Consider the following 17,796-nt stretch of genomic DNA (forward strand, 5'->3'; position numbering starts at 1 on the left):
CAAATGGAAGGAATGGCCTAGACCTTAAAAACCTGAGTAAGAAGTGAGTCTAGATATGAAAATCTTTTGACAGCTTTGTTATAATTCTATGAGTGGCGTTCGTGTATATAAGAAATCAATTTTAAAGTAATAAAATTAAGGATTAAAATTAAACAAATTTTAGATACTATTTTTAGTTCGAGTCAGTAGCTAAATAAATTGCTTGTATTGAAATAAATCATCTATTATACTTCAAAATATCAGTTTATTAACTCATTCAAGCAATTTCTGCATGTCTGCTATATTCTTGCAGGTGAGGGGTGTTAGAGAAGGTGGTGGTGAGGGAGAGGGGTGTTAAAAAGAAAGTAAAAGTCATCATTTTTACCCTCAGGTAGTTTCCAATCTCCTGAAGAGACAAAAAACAGCTAAAGAATACTCAGGCAACAGACAAGTGTGCGGACTAGGCACACAAGCGCTGTGGGAATTTGGAATAAAAGAAAGCCCATTTTGGAATAGGGTTAATTTGGGAAGGCTTTATGGAGGAGGAAAATCTTGAAATATATCTTGAAGAAATTATCAGCTTTGGATTGGAGTGGAGAAGGGGGAAAGACATCGCAGTGGGGAGGTGGGGGGACAATTTGAGCTACTGTATAGAAAGAGGACAGAGGAAAAAGCATATACCTTATTGGATGGCAAAGCTAGTTAGATGCTGAAAAGCTGCCTAGTAACAAAAGACAATTGAATAAGAAAAGTCTGGTAGCATCGTGGATAGAAAGTTGTCCTGGGAGTCAAGAATACTAGGATTCAAGTTCTGCCTCAAATACTGTATCCCTGGCCAAGTTACTTAACTTTGCAGTGCCCCAAGCAACTCTTTAAAACCAGTCAGTTTAAAAAAAAAAGGTGTTAAACACTCTCCTCCCCCCAAAATTCCCCCTCTCAATTTGTCTTGGCTTTGCCCCTCCCTCTTACCTGACTTATACATTTAATAATTAGGAGGCTAGAACTCAAATGGGAAATGAGAATTGGGCATGTAGATATCTCCTCTCTAATACAGATTATTTTATTTAGAAAAATAAACTTGATACTTAGCTATTTGCATGTAGGAGAATTAGCTATATACGTTTGTTATTAATTTTTCCAACTTGTAAAAAAGATTATTGCTAATGCTACTTAAGATTTATCATAAAACATTTCCCAAAGGAACCTTATAGTCTACATGATGGGGAAAAGCTTTTAGATTTTGAGTTTGAAAACTTCACCTCACAACTGTACTTCTGATGTGAATTTTGACTTGGGGTAAAAACAGGACCACCCAGGCACCCACAACAAATCTCAACATTCCCATATTCCCTTTCCCTCCCATCTTCCACTGTACTTGGCAGGCAGGTGGTATAGTGGATAGATCATTGAATGTGGAGCTTTGCCACTGATCTTGGGCAGATGACATCACCTCTTTTCATCCCCAGATTCTTTAGGTATAAAATGATGGATAATAGGACACTTACCTCACAGGGTTGGTGTAAGGATCAAATCAGAAAATGCATGTAAAGGGCTTTACAAACTTTAAAGTTTTCTATAAAATGCTAGCTGTTATTATTATCATCCTTATTATTGCCACAGTGATTTCTTGGGTTGCTTGCCTTTCCCAAGGAGAGAGATTTTATCCCGGTGAAAGAATTAAGGATCTGTCTTCCTCACTCTGGTGTATATAACTCCTTATTCTTGTAGAGTTGTCAAACATACCCACAAGACTCCCAAGTGTGGCCAGAACCAGATTAAAATGTAATTGGGAAATATCTAACAAAATTAATTAAAATAAGACACAACATAGATCACACACGTTAATTTGTGTCTGTAGGGATCCATTTCTGTTTGAGTTTGACACCTCCGCCCTTCTTACCCTTATACTCTCAAATTCCATCTGGAGAGGAACCCACTTCGTAACACCATTTTTTTCTCCTGGATTACTATGGATACAAGATAATCAACAAGCATGAGACTGCTGGACTTAGAACTCAGAGTTTCTCAATTTACACAGTGTGTTGTTTATTTATTCCATTGAACCCAGTTGGCTGAGAAGAAACAAATGAGATAACCTTTCACCTCACAGTCATAAATCTAGTGCAGGTCAATGCTGAATGAATCCATTACCCTAATGACTCAGACATTTATGTGAAATTAATCTAAGGCCCCACCTATTTTCTCAATACAGGTGCCAAGATCACAATAACCATCAACCACAATTGGCACTAATTGGCTTTCTTGGGTTCCCTGATAGGAAGTCTGAATGGGTCTGAAAAACAAAATTATTCTCTTTATCTTCATTTCCTAGGTAATAATCTATAGGTATCAGACTTAATGAGTAAGTATAAAAAAGGAATTTCTGATGTTATGTGAAGAGGAGACTAATGAAATTTTATTCTGTGCATGTTTCCCATATATTGGTCGAGCAGTTGGCATGGTTTTGCTTCTGTTTTGCAGATGGAATTTGCCATGTGAATAATTGCCCTACTAGTGTTTTCTTAGGTCTTAAGTTGTACTTAACATTTCTTGAATTTTTTTTCTTGTTCCAAGGAATTCAGTAAGTATTTTGTGATCTTGCTGGTTGAAATGAAAAGAATTTTTTATGGTCAGCCATTTGAAGATCATTTTTTTTCTTTTAGCATGTCAAAAAATTAAACAGACAGGTATATTAGTATGGTATGATTTATATTAAATTTTATTGCAAAAAATCACAATTTTCCCTTAGCAGAAAAAATATACATAATGTGCTCCTGAAAACAGCAAGCATTTAGTAATTTTCATTGTACATCTAAGTGAAAATTTAAATATTTAAATTAGTATGGGGCAGAGATCTATGATATCACCAGTGGCTACTTTTGGTCAAAGAAGTTGTAAATATTTTTTTTTTGTCCCAGATAAGACAGAATTTCAGAAACTCACATTCTCTTCCCAAAATAACGTTGGTTTAAAGGAACCTCTTTCTCTAGTCACCCAGCTTCAGTGTCCAAGGGAAGAAAAAAAATATCCAGCTGTGAATGAAGGGCCTGCTTCAAAGCTTATATCTTTGAGGGGGGAATCTTGTGAATCTCATTAATGTCAAAAAGATCTGAGAAGATTTGAAGTATTTAAGCCCTTGGGCATCTCTAGCATACCAGATGCTGTGGTTCTTTATAAGTTTTTGGTTGTACACTCATTGTAGCTTGGATTCACACTCTCCATGAATCAAGACTTTGGAAATATCCATTGTTTAGTCAGACTCAGAGCAAGTTCAGAACCATTAATTTCCACTAGGGATATAAAGCTAGCCAAGGGAACAGTGGGTGAGCCCATGACCGCACCAAGACACCCTGGAGATGGGGTGTCTTCCCCTTCACTATCATAACCCTTGCTCCTTGCCCTCCCCTATCTGCATCCATCTCAGATCATCATTCTTTGTGTTTCGTTAAATTATCATTTGGGGTTTTTTTTAAGTATTATAGAGAAGATAGATTTTTTCTTCTAGTTAGCAATATGTGCCATACAACTGATAAGGTCATGAAACCTTAACAAAAAACTAATATAAATTCCATATGTTATTTTTCCTTTTAAAGAGCCAATCCTTAATATTTAAGGAAAGTAAATTTCATTTTTAAAATATGGTTAACATTCCTTCTTTCACTTATTATTTGTTTTGTGATGGATTAGGACCCAAAACAGACTTTCTGAAAAAAGAGATGCTAGCATTTTGATATAAGTATGTTGTTGGGGTGGGGAGAGGGAAGACACAAATTGTGTATACATATTTATTTGAAGAGTAATTAGATATAAAGAAATATCATTGTTCCTCCTTTTTTCCTTCATTAATGAATTTGCATCTATAAACACTAAATCAAAATTCATTTAGAAGTTCATTAGCAACATTAATTATTTTAAATGGCATTCTAATTCTTCTGTAAAAGCTCAGCTCATCACTATTTCACAAAACTGTTCTATATTTAATAACAATCTCTATTTTATGAGTGGACTTAAGTCTGTGAAACCTGAAGTTTTATACTAAAGCAAATCAGTTAACAGAGATACTGGGGAGGCTGAGGAGTCACCAAGAAATTAGTCTTTCATAAAAGCCTCATTGACAAGGGATTCCACCTTCTGTTACCTGCCAAGACCTGAGTCTGGGCCTATGGTCTCACTTTCCCTGCCAACAGAGAATGGCACTGCCAGAATCCAGTCAGGAATGCTGCTCAGGTAAGCTACTGTCTGTTAGTAGTTACAGGTCCTGACAGGTACAACAACTTTAGCTTTCAGTATCTTGAAATGTATTACCTCAGGATTCAAGAAACCGAGAAATAATTTTTTGATTCCCCCAAATAACAAATTGGGGGGGGGGGAAGAGGTGGAGGGAGTGGAATAGTTTTTCCCCTTCCCTTCAGTGGTACTTCAGCAAGCATATTCTATACCCAGAAGTGTTTGCACTTATCACAGAAGTTTTTACTGTATGCCCAATCTGCCAGGCTTTTCACTTGGGAAAATGGGGTGACAAATGTGCTTTCTGCAATTTCCTTCCTATTGATTAATGCTCTGTCACTGAGAAAAGCTTCATGCTGTGTTTGATTCAGATCCATGTTCACATCTCACACACACGCAAAACTGCCAAGCTTGACACCATGCATCCCACATACAAACGGGCAGGGAAAGAAAGTTAAACCAGGGAAGGGTGTGTATACAAACCATTGGGCATCAGTAGCAACTGGCTTCAAAGCCTTGGTTATTATGACATACATTTTGCCTTAGGTGTGCTGAGGAAATCAGTCTGACTCACTGTCTGGGGCTGCCAAATACTGTTGTGGATGTTCCTCTGTTGTGCTATTCATGATTTTATTCATCTGGAATATCTGCTAATTCCTAAGAGATGTGTAGGATGGTCATTGCAGTACTTAGCAGGTGACTCTACAGTTGAAATAATCTTAATGGTACAGTGAGTTTTGAGCTACATGATAAAAGGGAGAAGTAGCAATGCTTAGCTTCAGGATATGAGCATGTATTTAGTGAGAAGGAAAAAAAATTGGTAATGATAGTCTGAATATTACTTGAGTCATCTGCATATTATTTCCCTTATCATTTGATTTTCTCTGGTACTTTTTAATCTAGGTTCCCAAACCATCAATCTTTTTATTCCAGGAATGATTTGGTGCCTTGCCTTCTGGGCATATCAAGATCTTTTAGTAAATTCCCTGGTAGAGGATGTAGTTGGTACCAGACATCTCATGGCTCCTAGAGAGAGTCAAATGGACTCGCTTCCTGCTGACATAATCCAATTCGCCCATTTTTGTAGCACACCCATGCAGCTTCAATAGGGAGGTTTTGAAATTCATCTGAACTGTTTCTTTCCTTGGTACAAAGAGAACTTTCTTCCTTAGCTATTAATATAAAGCACGGGGAGATTTCACAAATTACATCAGTTATTTGAATCAAAATTAATATATTTCAGATATGTTGACCAAGCAATTAAAAAATAAGACATCTATTTGCTTGATATTTCTTCTATTTAAAATAATGCTTATAATATCCAAAGAATTCACAAACATCACAATTTCTTTGCCAATCTCAAAACACGTCAAATCCATTAGTCCTTTTTTCCCCATTGTTAGACTCAGAAACATCTTAATTTGAATTAGCAAGGCTTTCCTTCTAGGCATCCACAGTTAGTCTTTCTGAGTTAGGAGAGCATATGCAGCTATCTGAAGTAGGGACGGTTCCCTCAATAAACAAATTCCTGTGGAAAAACACGCCAACAAAAGAAAGCTTAAATTCTATCAGGCCTACTGCCAGTGTTTCCTTTTTGCACAAAGAAAACAGACACCTTTGATTTTCTAAATCTATCTATGGACCCCTTGTCGGAAGGTTTTAAATGCATAAAATAAAATACATAGAATTACAAAGGAAACTAGTTGTATTGTAATAGAGTTCATATATGTGTTGTGTAACACACATATGTGCATATGTATATATACACTTAATATGTACGTAAATATATATTATACACAGACATTTAGACAAGTTCATGGAGCACAGATTAAGAAACCCTGTCATAAATTACCCAGTCAGTGCTTATTTTTATAAGTGGCCCCAGGTGGTCATATATTAAGCAAGAGAGCTATGAAACTTATTCAATTCGATTCCAAGTTTCCCCGAGAGCAGTTTCTTCTCATTAATTTGCAACTCTCCATAATGCCTAGTACAGTGCTCAGTCTGCACAGGGCTTTCAAGTCAATAAGCAAATGTGTATTGGTTGACTTTGTTATATATCTCTGGATCAGTGTGAAGAGCTAAAAAGCCCAATGTACCAGCCTGTACATTGTACAATTCTGTACTCTAATCACCTATAGGATCCCTCCTTTCTCTCCCTCTCTGAACTCTGGTTCTGCCCCTCTCCTTTCCCTGCTGTAGCCAGTGACTAAAGGAGACATGAATGAACATGGATTTAGGAGCCACAGAAATGTTAACAGAATATTTAATCAAAAGCTTATGCAATGCCCTTTTTTTTTTTTTTTGCTGGTTGTTTCCTGTCATTGCTGATTAACAAAGATTTCTGTGTGGAATGTAAAGATTTCTCATGTAAATGCACACTTTTTTGCAGCCACTTAATAAGGCAGCAATTTTTGAGACCATCTTTGCTGTGATTCCACAGGTCATATGGTGACCCTAAGTGAATAAGGAATTGGGGCACACAAGCACAAGTATGCAAACATATGCCACCTATAATGTGGACCACTGCAGCCTTCGGCTAGAGGAAGAATTCTTATGTGGAAATTTCAATGTGCTTTAATAAATTGCTATACTGTATTTCTAATTGAAATATCACTATGCATAACTCCTCTCTAATGTCATCTTCCCTCTATGTGTGGTCTTCCCCTATTAAAATACAAACAACTCGAGGGCAGGACACTTTCTCTCTCTCTGTCTCAGTCTCTCTCTCCCCCAACATCCCAAGCATTTTGTACAGCATTTATTTAGCATGTATTAGGTACTTAAGTACCTTTTCATTTCATCAATCGCTTTTTTGCAAAGGGAATTCTACAATTGTGAAAATGAGTGCATTTAAAGTAACTCACATTTTCCATTATATTTTGGCACCCAAATATCCCAGAAAGGCCATAACTATATCTCTCCCTCTGCACTATTTGCATATATTCCCTCCAAAAGAACAAAGTTCTTTTGTCAGAAATGAAACATCTGTTGTGTACTCTCCTTGCCTCTTTTCACTCTCCCTGAGCCTTTATTGGCAGCATCCTTTGGCGTTTACAGGTAAACACTCTGATTTTTCATAGGCTCATGGAGGTAGACTGAAAGGGATATTAGAGGCCATCTACTCCAAACCCCTCATTTTTCAGATGAAGGAAATTGAGCCTAGTTCACTTATGTGACTTGTCCAGTGTCACACAGATAGCAAGTAACAAAGCCAACATTTGATTCTCTAATCAAGGTCCTCCAATCTCAATCGAGATCTTTACATCATACTCTCCAATATCTATCAGGAGCAAACTTTCTCATAGTGTCATATGAGCTAAAGGGGGAAAGGTGATGAATACACAATCCTTTTGGTTACCATGGATTTAAGAGGCCAAAATGAAGCAAAAGCAATGCAGCCATTTTGACATCTCACGAAGACCTATCTGCTCTTTGACTACTGTTTGTCACTAAGCTGTGCAATGAGACTGCTGGTTTGTGGCATGCAGAAAGTGGGTGTGTGTCCTTTTGTTTTTTGTTGGAGTTTTTTTTTTCCACTCCAGTGACATACATTCCAGAGCCACAAAATATTCCAACTCCAACTCACATTTTGAATAAGCAGTTTCTGTTCTGTTCACTCATCCATCAGGCTTACACACTGTCAGCAGGTGGGGATGGGGAGAAACTACATATTTCACTTACTCCTACAGTCTGTGTTTTTTTTAGAAAAGAGAAGAATAGATTGTTACTGAAACAAATCTCTGCTTGTCCTCCCTACTTGATAGTAAGCAGTGACAAAAACAGGGTATATTAAGCTTCCCACTGCACACCAATCTTCCTGACTTCAAACTGTTTCTAGCAACCAAATAATCTGTCTCCATGATCTCTTCAGTTCTTGACCTTTCAGCTAATATGGCAACAAAAGGCACTATTTATCGGTGAATATTATGTTGTCTACAAGGAACTGGATGGAGACCATCTCATTTCATCATTATTATTGGCCTCAACAGGGTCAGTGCTATGACTTCTTGCTACTCTGTGAAAATGCTGACCATGTCACATTCTGTCCCTCCCCACTCTTCCCCACCCCCATCATGACTGAGTTCATCAGAGTTCACATTATGGCAAAAGGGGTACAAAGTAAGAAGAAGGAGATAGACACTTTTCAGTATCAAAAGTCACTACACTGCCATCAATGACACCTCCCTCCTCCTCCACCCAACAAAACTTACCTGCCTAGACAACTGTGTATTTTGCTCCCCTGGTGGCCCCAGTTTGTGGTTTTCACTGTATAAGAGAAAATATAGAAGAGTAGATGGAAAGATATTTATAAAGATTGGTGCTATAAATTTATAAAGTATGAATGGGGGTATAAGGATGGGGTGTACATAAGAGGTAACAAAAATTCTTATTAGCTAAGATAGAGATATTCCAAATGTGGCTCTAGAAGTATATCAGCTAAAAGAACCTGTTTATATATACTAAAGCACACACTCACATATACACACATATGTATATCTACACACTCTGTAAAATGTGTGTGCATGTGTATGTTATATATGCATATATTTACATGCATACATACAAATACACACGTATCATTGAATGGTGTCGGGCAGACACATGCTATCATGTTTATTTTGTCATGACTTAAATTCTCCTTCCTTCATCTTTTTCTTATTAACAGGCCGTCTCATCTGCTTTCTGTACTTCTTCCTCTCTCCCCTCTCCCCTTATCAGTACTTCCTTGCAGCTAAAATAATTTCCTACCATCCATACATCAAGTTCTTCCTTCCCTTTACTCTAGATTCAGCTCAATAATTTCCTACCATCCATACCTCAAGTTCTTCCTTCCCTGTATTCTAGATTCAGCTCAAGAAGATGCATTACTATCTACCTTGCACTATTACTATCTACCTTGCACTCAAAGGACCTAGAGTCTTGGGCCTTCCCATCTTGCTTGTATTGTCTCCCTTCATTAGAGAGTGAGTTCCTTGAGAGCAGAGATTGTGTTACTTTTTTATTTATTTATTCCCCCGTTTTTAGCACCATGCTTTGCACATAGTAAGAGCATAATAAAAGCTTTTTCATTCATTAATTTAAAGTCAACTTCTGGAAGCATATCCCCTTAATGGAGTTATGCAATTATGACATTTCTATTGAACTCATTCATTCCATAGCTCTTCTCTGTCTTTCTCATATTCCCATTTAAATCTATCAGAAATATGTCAATTTACCAATATTTGTGCATATGAATATTTTTGTGGGAAATTGTGTTGTTTTTCTTGCTTCACTTCAAAATGAGGAAAGGAAACTTTTCTAACACTCCTATGTTTTATAAAGCTCCTGCAGTATTTTGGATACTTAATTAAAGCCAACCACCTTTCCTACCTTAGTTGAAAAGTTTTCACTCTGAGACAGAAAAGTAAAACATACCTATTTAGAAAAGGACTTTTGAGAGTCTTTTGGAGTGCAAGTCAAATGAAGAATTCATACGAATAGTATTAGTGTGACTCATAATCCATCGTTACCATATATAAATGAGCATTATTTCTCTTCCTCCTGCCTTCCCCACCCCCCACTCCACCAAAATAAATATGGTAGCAGCTGATTTTCTATGTATTCTGAAGTGGCAGAAAGCTGCTCTGATGCCTTTGTGGGAAAGTCAGGCAGAAGAATTTAGTCAACAGCATAAGCCTTTCTTAAACGTTGCCTGGGACTGTAATTATTTGATTTGAAACTTGGATCTGGGATTGTAGTTAAGCTTTTGTTAGGAAAAAATGAAATCAAAACCCAAAACACTCAGTGTACCATTTTTCATCCCACCACTCAAGCAAATGAGATCAGTGCTATTGTAGCATGCGTGAAACATGAATAAAATTACTATTTTTCTGTTTGTGTTTTAGCATAGAATTAAATGTACTGGGATGATTTATATGGCTGAATACCATAGGTTCTGGGTGCTAATGGTGATTCTACTTCTGGATTTTCTGGACCATGTCAATTCAAGTTTTTCTATCCTACATTTGTCATAGATAAAATGGGATTATTCATGTCCCCTTTACAGAGACATAATAATGACTCATCTGTGAAGGGAGTAAATGAATAGCTATGAAGCTCCTGGAGGCCTGTGGATGAAAGGCATCAGGCAGAAAGCCTAATAATGCCTGTCATTAGTAATAATGTTTGGCAATTTGCAGGAGGGGTAGAAATTTAAGGTGTGGATTGAAGCAAAGGGGCTTCTATCTTGGGCAAAATCCCACTCACTTGTGGAATTCCTCCAGTGGAAAGTGGGTATTGAATCATCTCACAGATTTGGGGAATTTCTCTTTCTGAGTACAAATAGACTTTCCCATATATGAACAGGCTGGGACTGTATCTGCCTTGCCTATCTGAATCTTTCAGGGATGGGAAGCACAACTATAACACCCTTAAGTATAATGCCTATAACCTATCACTCCACATGAGGAGGGCCAGCATACACAGCCCCCAGTAATGAGAGGGCTCCATTAAGTGGGCAGCTGAGAAAATGCTGGGCTCTCAGTCAGGAAGACCCAAGTCCTAATTCTGTCTCAGAGTCGTCCTAACTGTATGACCCCTGGCAATGTCACTTACCTTTCTCATCCTAAATTTCTTCATCAGTAAAAAGGGGATAATAATATCACCTGTCTCAGAGGATTGTTGTGAGCATCCAAAGAAATAACCTACGTAAAATACTTTAAAATAGACCTTAAGGCATTATATAAATGCTAGCTGTTATTATTGTCTTTCTGTTCTTTGGCTTCAATTCAGTTTTTAAAAATCTATTTATTGCTTCATGTTTGCCTTTGGATCCCTGGCATCTAACAGCACATACTCTAATACGCAGAAGGTACTTAATGTCTGGTGGATTGGAATGCATCTGAGGATCCCCTTTGTCTACTGCCAGTAGCCCATAACTAGCTTCTTGGAAAATCCAGTGTGAATAAAATTATTTTCAAGGGCACAGGACTTAGCAGACCCAGTGCCAACAATGGGGATTTGGGAACCAGCCATCACAACAGTGCCCTTATCTATAACCACAACTTAAATTTTCAATGACCAAACTAGAGGAAATATAAATTACCATGGCTAGTGGATAGCTTCACTAGTAACCTGAGCAAAACTAATATTTTCCAATAACTGAAAAATCTAGCTTTTTGACTATTTCAATAAGAAACGAGTCACTAGGCAACCTATGGGTCATACTCTACTCCTCACTCTCAACCCTTATATCCAATCCATTTAAAAGTCCTATTGATTCTACTTTCCTAACATCTCTAGTATACACCCCCTTCTCTCCCCTTACAATGGCAACTTCCCTAGTGAAGGGTCATTGCCACATAACTGGACTATTGCAATAGAGATTGATCTCCCTGCCTCAACTCTTCCCTCCAATCTATCCTTCATTCAGCTGTCAAACTGATCTTCCTAAAGCTCAGGTCTCACAATGTCTGTCTGTCACATACATACATACACACACACACACACACACACACACACACAAACACACACAAAATCAATCCTCCATTCAATAAACCATGGTGGCTTTATATTTCCCCTAGGACCAAACAGAAAATCCCCTGCTTGGCTTTTAAAGCCCTCTATATCCTGGACGTTCCTACTTTTCCAGTCTTCACACGTCTTACTCCTGTCCATGTAATCGAGTGACACTAGTCTCTTTGTTGTTCCTTATACAAGACACTCCATCTTCCACCACACCATTTATTTTGATTGGCTGTCTCATGCCTGGAATGCTATCCCTCTTTCCTCATCACTGCCTCCTGGCTTCCTTCAAGTTCCAGCTGAAATCTCACCTTCAACAAGAATCCTTTCCCCATTCCCCTTAATGCTACTGCCTTCCCTCTATAATTATTTCTAGTTAATCCTGTATATAGCTTGTCTGAAGATAATTGTTTGCATGAAGGAACTTAATAAATGTTTGTTGATGACTTATTTGGGAAAATACCTAAAACATTAGTAAGCATCAGCCTAGAGCGTGCCAAACTTAATCCATACTTCAGTAATAAAATCATAGCTTTTCTATAAATAAACTTGTGACAGGAAGAACTCAACCACCAGAAGACTACGTTTGGAGGCTTTGCTGCACTGATGAGACCCCAAGAGGAAAATATTTTGCATGTCACTTTGGACACAATTTCAACTATTTTCAATGTTTTCCCATTTTCATGTAGTAGTAATAATAATAATAATAATAATAATAATAACTGACAAATAGTACTTTAACATTTGCAAAGTACTCTACATTATTTCATTTGAATCCCACATCAACCCTACAGGGTAGGTATTATTATGCCCATTTTATATATAAAGAAATTCAACCTAAGAGCTTAATTCACCTCCTAGTGGTTTTACAATGTCAGATGACCCTGGGCTACTCATATAACCTGTTTCCTCAATTTACTTATCTGTAAAATGGAGATAATAATAGCACCTACCTCCCGGGATTCTTGTGAGAATCAAATGAGATATTTGTAAAGTGCTTAGCAAGTGTCTCTGACACATAGTAGGGGCAATCAAATATTTATTAGCTATTATTTAATATTAATCTTATTAGAATCAAGTTCTTCCAGACTCTTAAACCCAACACTCTGCCTACTTCTTCTCCCATGTATGATTCTCAGCAAAATGATCAGAGAATGCTTCATTTGAAGTGATAATTGCCTCATTTTAATGGTGATAATTTAGTGATACTGTTTCAAGTTTTTTTCCCCTCAAAATTTAACATTAGCTATGTTAATGTTGACATTAAACAGATGAACTTTAAGTATAACATACTCTTATAAATTTAGACATACATGCACATAAACATATACACATGCATGCATGTAAATAATTTAGACAGTTCTCCTTTCTCTTATTTTTCCTCTACCTTTCTTTATTCCCTTTCTCTTGTTCTGTTATTCTTCCCTTCCACAGTTTAACACATAAGAACCAAACCATTTGCTGTACTTTGGTGCCCTAATTCACTTTCAAGCTAGTTACCATAATTTTTAAAGCCTTGCTTTGCCCCTGCATTATAGCTTTAAATTCCAGTGATGATTCAGTATTTGTGCATTTATGATCTCACTGGGGTGGGTCATTCCTTCCACTCATGTAGACTGTCATCTCTCTATATATCCTCATCCTAAAATCACAGGCTTTGGTGCTAGAAAGGAACCTTAGAAATCATTTTATCCAATTCCTTTTTGTACAGATAGTGAAAATGAGGATAAGAGTCAGTGAATTATCATCCTGGGCCACCTCTGAGGAAATGGCAGGGTGGGGATCTGAATCAAGGTCTTCAGACTGCCAATCCAGTGTTCTTTTCTCTACATGAATATGCCTTGTATTGTCTAATTCTTGTCTGTGTCTTTATGCACATGCTTCATAGATAATCGGCTCAATATGCCACCGAAAACTTTTTTTTTAATTTTTAAAAACATTTCATGAATTGGACCAGTAAAGTATTCAAACTGTTCATCCTTCACCTTCACTACCTAACTGACTCACTCATTTTAAAGCCCTATATGTCCATGATTGTGTCTTTTATGTCACTCTTACGCGCATAAGTTATTCTTAGCAATATGTTTAAGGTCCCTTATATCTACCATTCATCTTTTAATTGCCAGTTGGGTCACCTGATATTTTAAGATTTTGGAGATCCCATAATGGACAGCTTCATAGCATCATGAGATAAATACTTTCTTTAAAAAATGCCTATTGAAGAAGCAAAGAACTTAGATGGAAAATGCTAAGTAATTTCCCAAATGTGATCTATCCAATTTCATCCTCCTATTCAATTCTGGGACAGTTCTTTGTCCATCATAGTACTTGTCCAAGATATAGTAGACGGATTAATTCATTGGGTCAGTCATCCAATGGCATTTCATTACCTAATAGTTTTTTGTTCACTTTGGTTTTCCAGTTCAGAGGGGTTTTTTGTTGTTCAATTGTTTTAGTAGTGCCCAATTCTTCATGACCTCATTTGGGGTTTTCTTGGCAAAGGTACTGAAGTGGTTTGCCATTCCTTCTCCAGTTCATTTTACAGATAAGGAAACTGAGGCAAACAAGCTAAAGTGATTTGAACAGGGTCAGACACAACTAGCTGGATGATTTGAACTCAGGAAGACTAGTCAGGAAGACTCCAAGCTTGGCACTCTATGCATTGTGCCACCTAGCAGCCCAGTTCAGAGGGTTAGGTCAACATAGTTCCCCCTACAAAAGTTGTCCGGTGTTTCCTTGTGGTATGAAGGTGACCCATGTATCTCTAATGCTGTGTCCATAGAGCACAAGCTCTGTTAGGTTCTAATGTTCTTGAAAGGCCATGGGCCCAGCCTTTTTCTTGTGTCTTCATTCAGGCATGCATCACCCTCACCAAGTTCATAAAAAGAGCCAGCTAGGTGACACAGGGTATAAAGTGCCAGACCTGGAGTCAGGATGACTCATAGTTCAATCTGGCCTCAGACACTTAACTTACTGTGTGACCCTGGTCAAGTCACTTAACCCTATTTGCCTCAGTTTCCTCAACTGTAAAAAGAGCTGGAGAAGGAAATGGCAAACCACTCCAGCATCTTTGCCAAGAACCCCTCCCCCCCAAAAAATGGTGTCACAAAGAGTCAAAGTCACAAAGAGACATGACTGGAAATGCCTGAACAACAACAAAAAAAGTTCATAAAAGCTCATTACCAGAAAGTGAGAACCAAAAGAAAAATGTTTTGGATATGGAAACCCACAAAACAGACAAAAATACAAAGCAACCCTCATTAAATGCAGTTATAAATAATAACATTCAAAGGTATGGTATTAAATTCCTATGTCATTCAATTTAATTTTTACTTGTTTAAAAATATATCTTTTCCCAGCATTAAAATGATTATTTGATAACAATATCAATGTGAGCTATTACTGTTACTTCATTATTATTACATCTTCATTTACATAACCTTACCACATGTTTAAAGTTTGGGGAAAAGTACCAGTCTCGGGTCTTTATAAATTTCTGAAAGCAATAATGCATGAATGAAAAGAGACAGGGGCATTCTCTCTGATGCCAAAAACTTCTCTTGGCATATGTGTATGTATTTGTATTTACATGCGTATTTATAACATACCTGTGTGTATACACACATAAACATATATATTATTCATTTGAAAGACTGAAAGGGTCAGTAGCAATGCATTGGTTGGCATAATGTAGATGAAGTATTATTTGATGTACTGAATTTTTCACTTGTCTATTTAGTTGTTTTGGTGTTACATCATTCCAGTGTGAGATTAATCACTTGAGAAAGGCAGTTACCCATAATGGTCTTGAAATTTAGGACTTACAGACTATTTTCTTCCCTAAGGTAATCTCTCAAATAATACACTGCTTATGAACAGGCAGTTTTCCAACAAAGAAATCAAAGCTATCTATAATCACATGAAAAAATGTTCTAAATCACTATTGATCAGAGAAATGCATATTAAAACAAGTCTGAGATACCACCTAACACCTATCAGAGTTGCTAATATGACAAAAAAAGGAAAATGTTGGATAATGGAGGGGTTGTAGAGAAATTGGGAAACTCATGCACTGTTGGAGGAGTTGTGAATTGATCCATCCATTCTGGAGAACAATTGGAACTATGCCCAAAGGGCTATAAAACTGTGTGTATCCATTGATCCAGCAACGCCACTGCTTAGGTCTATATCTCAAAGGCATCCAAAAAAAAAAAAAAAAAAAAGGAAAAGGACCTATGTGTACAAAAATATTTAGAGCAGTTCTTTTTGTGGTGGCTAAGAATTGGAAATCAAAGGGATGGCCATCCATTGGGGTATGGTTAAATAAGCTGTGGTATATGATTGTAATGGAATATTATTGTGCTACAAGAAATGACAAGCAGGATGATTTCAGAAAAACCTGGAAAGACTTACTTGAACTGATGAATAGTGAAATCAACAGTACCAGGAGAATGTTTCACACAGTAACAGCAATATTGGTTGATGAAGAACTGTGAATGACTTAGCTATTCTTGGCAATACAATAATCTAAGAAAATCCCAAAGGACTAATGATGAAGCATACTCTCTATCTCCAGAGAAAGAAGTGATATTGATTGAATAGAGACTGAAGCATGCTATTTTCTACTGTTTAAAGTCTTCTTGTACAAAATGCCTAATATGGAAATGTTTTTACATAATTGCACACATATAACCTATATTTGATTGCTTACTGTCTCAGGGAGAAGGGAGGGAAGGATAGAATTTGGAACTCAAAACTTTAAATAAAATTTTTTTTTTAATTTTAATTAAAAAAATAAAAATAATATACTGCCAAAGTCACCTCTGTGGAAAGTATAAATATTTGACAATTTTGACCAAGCTCTCACTTCTAGGAAGGAGTTTGGTTAGTGTTCATAGCACAGATTGGTTTCATTATGGGGCATGTGCTGGTACTATCCCTTCCTTTTCATCTGACTGAGTTTCTTTTGACTTTTATGTCCTGTGATGCATTGCTTTGAGTATTTATGGATTACTATTTCATCCTACATCTTTTTTAATCTCTGTAAGATATTTGGACAACTGGTGCTCATGTTGAATATAGTAATATTCTTCTTACCAAAAGGTTACAACACTCCAGGCAATCTCAACCTTTAGGGCACAACCATAAATGTGGAAGGAAAGAAAAGGTATTTCTAAGTGTCTCAAATTAATCACAAGTGCTGTTAACTATTTAGGGCATGGACTTTGTCTTATCTTTTTATCTTCCTCATTGCCTCTCACGCAGTAGAAACTTAAGAAGTACAGTTGTTTTTGTTAGATGGCTTTTCAAAATGAACGAATGAAACATTTTTAGATATTTCTTATAGCACCTAAAACATGTTAAGTTTGCCATACGAAATAAAAGATAGTATCTCCCAGCGTCACCGTGCTGAGAAAAAAAAAAAAGAATGATATTAGCTATTGATAAAGCCTGGCAAGATATATAATGCTTTTCAGAAAACTGCTGAAAAATAACTGTCTTTTTGTTTTATTAACCAGTTAATTCCGGAGATGGCATTGACTACAGCCAACAGAAGAGAGTAAACATTGGAGACTTGATCCAAGAGACACTGGAAGCATTTGAGCGCTTTGGGGGAGAAGACGCTTTTATAAACATTAAATATATGGTCCCCACCTATGAATCATGCTTGTTAAACTAACAGAACAGCTGTGTTAATGGGGAAGATTCCATTTGTGTTCTAATCATCTATCTCTGACATTGTTCAGCATCTTGTTATTTATGACTCCTTTTTCTACAGCTGCTAAAATAGTGGTTTCTGGGCCATTAGACTGTTATCACTGTTGTGAACAAGGCTTTCCAATACATAAATAGTGCCTGTTTCTTAGATTACAATGGTGTACTGTGCTTATTTGTTCCAGGGAAGAATCACTCCTTTATACAGTGCTGACTGAAGCAGGAGTCCAAGTTAGACCTTCAGTTGTATAGACAATAAAACGATAATTTTTATACTCAATCCAGCAATTGCTGTTCTGTGTCCGCTTGCCCTGAGGGTGATGTCAGAGGTTGTAATGAGAAGCGTTTATGCTGACTGCTTAATAGGTG

At 37.0% G+C, this 17,796-nt stretch overlaps 1 protein-coding gene across 1 annotated transcript in view; it reads left to right on the forward strand.

The window, feature by feature from the left end:
- Positions 1 to 17,586, forward strand: part of PACRG (parkin coregulated) — a 647,482-nt gene extending 629,896 nt beyond the window's left edge. The window contains exon 5 of the mRNA XM_069070397.1: positions 17,232 to 17,586. Within this exon, the coding sequence (XP_068926498.1) occupies positions 17,232 to 17,392 (161 nt within the window). The 3' untranslated portion in view covers positions 17,393 to 17,586. The remainder of the gene's footprint in view (positions 1 to 17,231) is intronic.
- The last annotated feature ends 210 nt before the right edge of the window (positions 17,587 to 17,796 follow it).

This window comes from Petaurus breviceps, unplaced genomic scaffold, assembly GCF_028583685.1.
Source record: "Petaurus breviceps papuanus isolate PSGF00001 unplaced genomic scaffold, PetGlider_PUasm1.0 90808, whole genome shotgun sequence".
Lineage (NCBI taxonomy): Eukaryota > Metazoa > Chordata > Mammalia > Diprotodontia > Petauridae > Petaurus > Petaurus breviceps.